Genomic DNA, 7518 nt, shown 5'->3' with positions numbered 1-7518 from the left:
TGCTCCTCCTCCTGGGTGCTTGCTCCACTGGCTATTTGGTCTTCACCCTCCCTAACCAGAAGCAGCAGGAAGGAGGGGTTAGTGAGCTCTCCTTAACCCTTCTCTGTCCAAGTAATCACCACACTCTCTGCAGAGAAGATACTCTGAACCTTAGGAAGTCACTTCCAAGATGACTCAGACCTATCTACATTTTAGGGACCTTTCCCCAAACTTTCCCACCTCTTAATTGCACTATTGACCTCCTACTGTCATCCCCCTGCCCCATTTCCCCAGGTACCTCCTTAAATCTCTTTAAGTGTTCCAATGTCAAAATCCCAGAAGCTTATTCCCAAATGAAAATGACCTACACTTATTGCTCAGGAAGTTTCTTAGGAAAGTAACATACGGTGAAAGTGCTAGTGTCCCAAAATGTTTAGCACCCCTGGGTGGATGGCCAAATATTGACCTGAAGGACTGAACCTCTAAAGGTTAAGTCTATAATTCTGAATGGGCATACTAAATAGGACTGTGTGGTGGGCAGCAAGAAGTTCTGTTCTTATAAATGTTTGAAATTATTTATTAGAAAGATTTGTAAACTCTGTCAACATTATTCCATTTCTTTCCCTTCATAATCTTTCTGTATTTGTGCTATAGTATGAAGCTATGTGATTACATTCATACACTTTCACAGTTACCCTCTGCTCAGATATTATATCTTCCCAGTGGAAAAATTAATCTGCTTAGGAAGACACAATTTTTTTAAACAGGCAATCACACTACTTTATTTACCTTACTTCATTACATCCGATTGTCCCAATAATATCCCATGTTGTGAAATGAATTTGCTGGTGCAGGAACCAAGCCAGGATCACACATTGCATTTAGTTATCATGTCTATATCATCTCCTTTAGTAAGAATTTGCTTCTCAGCTCTTCTTTGTCTTTCTTGTCATTGATGATTTAAAAAGTACAAGCTGCTTATTTGTATGATGGATTCCAAGTTGGGTTTGTCTGATGTTTTCTCATTATACTTCAAGTTACTAGGGGACATGGTGGGACTACTACTAAGGTGGTGTTGATTCCATCTCAGTGAATCACTGAGAAACACATGATGTCAGATGGTCCTATCATTAGAGATAACTCTATCGCTTATTTAAAGTGGTGTTCACCAAGATCTTGATTGTAACATTGGTATTTTTTACCCTATAATTAGGAAATGAGATGCAAGGAAGGAGACATTTTGAAACTGTATATATATTCTGTTCCTCATCAAATTTTACTCATTCATTTTATCATCTTTTATATTTCTTACCTTTTCAAAGACTATGTTTTTTTTTTTTTTAAATCAACAAAGTCCTCAGAACTGCCATAGTCTCTGGACCTGATGCCTCAGAACTTCACAGGGAGGTCCGGGTTCTGTACTAGAGGTATTGCTGATTACATTTTTTACATTTTTTTAATGTTTATTTATTTTTGAGACAGAGATAGAGACAGACTGTGAGTGGGGAAGGGGCAGGGAGAGAGGGAGACACAGAATCTGAAGCAGGTTCCAGGCTCTGAGCTGTCAGCACAGAGCCCATCGAGGGGCTCGAATTTATGAACCACATGATCATGACCTGAGCTGAAGTTGAACGCTTAACCAAATGACCCACCCAGGCACTCCTCCGTGACTACATTTTTAAGAGTGGGAAACTTGAGAAGGAAATTGTGGGAAGTGAAAACCATAGCATCAGCTGTGGCCAAAGGCAGCCTCCAGGTCTGACCAGCAAAGGAGGTGCTCTCCCAGGACTGACTTGGGACAGAGACCACAGGTGGAGTCCTGGGAGACTCACCCCTGCCTAACTGCCGAACAGAGGCCAGGCTTCCTGAGCTTGGAGGTGAGGTGAGAAGAAGATGCAAGAGGAAAACCCAAAATGGAAGAACTGGCCAAGATCTTATGCCATCATGAAAAATGAAAGAACAGAAAGAGGGAAAGGGACTGAGAAGTTTCTGAGAGAGTGAGTATATGAACCAGACTAAAGCCATCTTGAGAAATTCCACCATGATGACCGCTTTGTGACCTAAAGCCTCTTAAATACAGCCTCTCCCCCCATTCTTCTCTTTTGTTTAACTACACCTGTGAGTAAACCCTCCAGGCAAAGCTTCCTGGATCTGCTCTGGATATGATTCCTCCTGGGTAGGCCCCCAGAAAGTGCTCACCAGCCTTTAGGGCCATAAAAGCAGGTCTGTTAGGGGGTGGGGTTGTGGGCATCGACTCATCTTGTGGTATCGCACGAGATGGACAAACTTCTGTCCATATGTCCCCTTAATAAACCATTTGTCATCAAGCTGGACTTGTTGGTCTTTTTCTTCAGTTTCATGGCTTCTTTGCTCTTTGAAAGTAGTTTTGCACATACCTCCTTTCCAGGGAACAACAGGAGGAAGTAAGCAGGGTGCTGTGTCTGGAAACAGGGAGTGTGGAGTGCAGTGGAAGGCGGGGCTGTCTGCTGAAGGTGTGGGTCTGAGTGAGGACTTGATTGATGAGAGGCAAGTCAAGAAGCCAAGATCAAATTCACAGACACAGAAAGTAGAACAGAGGTTGCCAAGAGCTTCAGGGGTTGGGATGTGGGTGGTATGGCAGTTATTATTTCATCAGTGCAGTCTGAGTTAAGGAAGATGAAACGTTCTGGAACTGGATGATAGTAATGTTTACACCACAACAAGAATGCCTAATGCCACTAAACTCTATACTTAATGGCTAAAACGGCCAATTTTATGTGCTGTACATATTACCACAATTTTTAAAAAAAAAAAAAGATGCCCAAGAGTGTTTCACAAGAACTTTTAAACAGAGGCAGCAAACAGTGAAGAGCAATTTGTGTGCCACCCTCAGGTGCCAATATGGGGAAGACACCAGGGCCGCCCTGTGCTGGGGAAAGCCTTCTAGAACCAGTGGCTCCCCAAACACCCATCAAGGCTGCACCCCCATCAGGCCTTCTTCAGTTTCCTGGCCCCACACAGCCACCTGGCCACCATGCCCAGCAGCTTCCCGCAGAGCCACAGGGTGCCCAGGGTGACCACCAGCAGGAACAAGAAGACGTCCAGCAGGTACTGCTCATGCCACGGCTGCTGCAGGGCATGGGGCTTGAGGTGGGCCGCACCCCCTGTCTGGAGGATGTGGTCGATCCAGCCCACCAGCCTCTGGGCAGGGGTCAGGGGGTGGGAGCGCCTGATGATGCTGGCGGCCACCGCTGCTGACTTGTACCTGTTGGCAGACACAGAGGTGGGGTGTTACTCAGGTGGTCTCAGAAGTCTTAGAGACCTTGTATCACACACACTCTTCCCTCCACACACAGAAGACTCAGTTTCAAGGAAAAGTTGTTGGCCTGGCCTGGCCTTGCCACAGTCTAGCTGGTTCCACTGAAAAGTTCAAACTGGTGCCTCCATGCAAAGACCATGCTCTATGCTAAATGTGCTAAACTATAAAAAAAAATAATAACTAGTAGGGCTAGTCTCCACACAAGGAGGCTTATCACAAAGTATAGATATATTATTTTATACATGTATACATATATATATAAACTTATATGCATAATAAGCAGCTACTTTGTGCCACTGTCTGGTTTATGTGACATATGTGACTCCGAGGACTGGAGTCCAAGACAAGGCCAGCACTTTCCTGTCCCATCAGAGCACCATTTTGGCCAGCGCTGGTTCCATGGGCTGCAGTCTACACATATGCACAGGACCCCACATTTAGACACGTCGTACCCTTGCTTTATTCTCTCCTGTCACTGTCTTAAAATTGTTAATCTTTATAACAAGGGATCACACATTTCCATTTTACTTTGGGCCCTGCAAATTATATACCCAGCCCTGATGCACAGTGTGTAGGGACCATTCCAACCCAAATGATCCATCACAAGAACAGCAGATTACAGCCATTAGGGATATAGGTATTTGAATAGCCAATGAAATTTACAAACTCATTCTTCAGAGGCTCGTCAGTGGTCCCACATAGGTCTCTACACTGCCCCCTGGGAGCCTGCTTGGGATTCCCTCTCTCTCAAAATAAATAAACTTTAAAAAACAAAACGTTACTTCTCAAAAAGTGAGCATTTGCTACACAAGAGATGCCAAATATAATGAAATGTCTGAGATTATCTGAACTCTGGAGAATAAAAACTTTTCTAGGGTTAAGAATCACAAGATATAGGGGCACTTGGGTGGCTCAGTCAGTTAAGCATCTGACTCTTGATTTTAGTTCAGCTTATAACCTCATTGTTACTGAGTTTGAGCCCACATAGGGCTCTGTGCTGACAATGTGGAGCCTCCTTGGGTTCTCTCTCTCTCTGCCCCTACCTCACTTGTGCTATTTCAACATAAATAAATAAACTTAAAAAAATAAAGAATCACAAACCCTGTGGTTGTTTTCACTCATCTAACAAAAACTCCTATGGGTCGCCTTTATGCAAGGTAATTATAAGTATTGAGGTCTCAGTCACTTTCTGCTCTTGAGACTTTAAGTCATTCAGGCCTTCTTGGTTATAAGGAAGACAGAATAAATATTCCGCTTCACAAGAGATCATTGTGCTGGATGAGAATTTACCTAAGACATCATGGGCCCTTTTGCTGACTCACTTAACAGAAATTCATCCCAACTTACTTTGTGGCAGGCCCTGTGCTAAGCCCTGGGAGCACAGGGGAAAACAAGAGACACACTTGGCCCTACAGAGGAGCTACCTCTTTACTTTCTAGTGTAGGGGACACAAAATAAATTGAAACAGAAAGAAATGGGGTAGTTACTGATCCTGAGAACTGTTAAGGAAAAATGAATTATGACTGAAGAGGGTGGGAGAGGAGTGCATTTAGGACTGTCAGACAAAGACCACCTCTCTGAGGAGAGGACATTGGAGATGAGCCTGATTGCCATGAAGAAGTCAGTCCTTCAAGACAGGAGAGGAGAAGGAAGGATGTTTTAGGAGGCAGCACTGACAAAGGGCCTGAGACAGGAAATGGTGTAGCACACTGGTGGACACAAAGTCAACCTCCTGCCTCACTTGGAATTCTACTATAAGCAGTCCATAAACATAAGACCTCTCAGAGGTCCTGTGTAAGTAGGACAGGGTGCTTAAAACCCTAAGGTGCAAATTGTTATCAACATCCAACCTAAATTGTCTAGTCTTGCTCTTAGGGAAAACAGGTCAGCTGTTAGCATCACACACATATTATTCCATGTCTTGGAAGTTTCAGCTTTTATTGCAAAAAGAGCCACACGGTACTCTTTGTGTTTGATGTCTTCATTCAGCCTAAGTGACCACAAGCCCAGAGAGCTCCATACCTCTTGTCTTCTATGACTTGTTTCATCTTCACAGCCAAGGTCTCTTCCTTTATCTGCTTTAATGGGATAGAGACACCAAACTTTTTGGCTTCTACTCGGACCAGGTTTTCTGGCTGGTCTCCAAAGAGGGGAATCCCCACCATGGGCACGCCATGTTGGATAGCCTCCATGATGCTATTCATTCCACCATGGGTGACAAAAAGACGGATGCGTGGGTGAGCTGTTTCAAATAAGAAAGAGAGCACAATATTTCAGAATGAATATTTTCAGAATGAAAAGCTTGAGAAAGCCAGGGCAAGCAGGAAGGGCAGAAGAATATACCAAGACGATTTCAAGGTCTGTTGGAGCCATTATAAAGATATTTTGCTTGCAATGCATCCAAGGTGCATGTACTAACATACAGAATTCTGAGCCTTGCCTTGCATAGTAATTCCTTGCCCTGGGCCAGAACGCAGCTAAGACTCAACACCCAGCGAACTCTCTAGACAATAATGCTCAGCAAGATATCTATATCTATATCTATATCTATATCTATATCTATATCTATATCTATATATAGATAGATAGATATAGATATAGATACCTGCAGATCTCTCTCTCTCTCTCTCTCTCTCTCTCTCTATATATATATATATATATATATATATATATCCATCCATCCATCCATCCATCCATCCATCCATCCATCCTACCATTTTTCTATAATCTCAGTGCCTCCCTTTGCTTCTCTCATCTGTTTTGTCATTATCTCTCTCTCTGTCTCTGTCTTTCTCTTTGTCTTGGGCATTCTTTTCTCACCTGCCAACTTATTTCCCTCTTCTCTGAATTCCTGACATATTCATTGACATTGTAATTCATATAGCAATCATAAAACTAATACTGTGCATTGTCTCCTCAATACACGAGTAACCCCTTGAAACCAGAGCCTAGACTGTACACTTGAGTATTTCCATCTCCAGCATTTCTAGTCCACCTTATTTAGAACTAACTAGGATTAATGCTGAAAATGAAGAGTTTGTCTCAGCCTGTGTCATTCAACTGGGATGTGCATCAGAATCTCATTGTCTCTTCCTTAAAAGGAGCATCAACCATCACAATCATAGACTTCAAGATGTATTACAAAGCTGTAAACATCAAGACAGTATGGCATGGCACGAAAACAGACACACAGATCAATGGAACAGAATAGAGAACCCAGAAATGGACTCACAAACATACGGCCAACTAATCTTTGACAAAGCAGGAAAGAATATCCAATGGAATAAAAACAGTCTCTTCAGCAAATGGTGCTGTGAAAACTGGACAGCGACATGCAGAAAAATGAACCTGGACCACTTTCTTAAACCATACACAAAAATAAACTCAAAATGCATGAAAGACAGGAAGCCATCAAAAGCCTCGAGGAGAAAGCAGGCAAAAACTTCTTTGATCTCAGCCGCAGCAATTTCTTACTCAACACTACTCCAGAGGCAAGGGAAACAAAAGCAAAAATGAACTACTGGGACCTCATCAAAATAAAAAGTTTCTGCCCAGTGAAGGAAACAATCACCAAAAGTAAAAGGCAACTGACAGAATGGGAGAAGATACTTGTAAATGACATATCAGATAAAGGGTTAGTATCCAAAATCTATAGAGAACTTACCAAACTCCACACCCCAAAAAACAAATAATCCAGTGAAGAAATGGGCAAAAGACATGAATAGGCACTTCTCCAAAGAAGACATCCAGATGGCCAACCGACACGTGAAAAAATGCTCAACATCACTCATCATCAGGGAAATACAAGTCAAAACCACAATGAGATACCACCTCACACCTGTCAGAATGGCTAACATGAACAACTCAGGCAACAACTGATGTTGGCAAGGATGCAGAGAAAGAGGATCTCTTTTGCCCTCTTGGTGGGAATGCAAACTGGTGCAGCCACTCTGGAAAACAGTATGGAGGTTCCTCAAAAAACTAAAAATAGAACTACCCTACAACCCAGCAATTACACTACTAGGCATTTATCCACGGGATACAGGTGTGCTGTTTTGAAGGGACACATGCATCCCCATGTTTATAGCAGCACTATCAACAACAGCCAAAGTACAGAAAGAGCCCAAATGTCCATTGATGGATGGATGGATAAACAAGATGTGGTATATATATATACAATGGAGTATTGCTTGGCAAACAGAAAGAATGAAATCCTGCCATTTGCAACTATGTGGATGGAA

The 7518-nt window shown here is 42.8% G+C and overlaps 1 protein-coding gene across 4 annotated transcripts in view; it reads right to left on the bottom strand.

The window, feature by feature from the left end:
• Window positions 1–2762: 2762 nt before the first annotated feature.
• The window catches only part of LOC115524724 (UDP-glucuronosyltransferase 3A1), a 31900-nt gene continuing 27144 nt past the window's right edge, over window positions 2763–7518 (bottom strand). For all 4 annotated transcript variants that reach the window (XM_030331317.1, XM_030331300.1, XM_030331307.2 and 1 more), the window contains exons 6-7: window positions 5300–5519; window positions 2763–3223 (exon numbers count right to left, since the gene is read on the bottom strand). In XM_030331317.1, coding sequence (XP_030187177.1) covers window positions 2947–3223; window positions 5300–5519 — 497 coding nt within the window. In that variant the 3' untranslated portion in view covers window positions 2763–2946. The remainder of the gene's footprint in view (window positions 3224–5299; window positions 5520–7518) is intronic.

Source organism: Lynx canadensis, chromosome A1 (genome assembly GCF_007474595.2).
Source record: "Lynx canadensis isolate LIC74 chromosome A1, mLynCan4.pri.v2, whole genome shotgun sequence".
In the NCBI taxonomy this organism is placed as follows: domain Eukaryota; kingdom Metazoa; phylum Chordata; class Mammalia; order Carnivora; family Felidae; genus Lynx; species Lynx canadensis.
The sequence above is the reverse complement of the archived record's forward strand: the minus strand, read 5'-3'. Positions and strand labels throughout refer to the sequence as shown.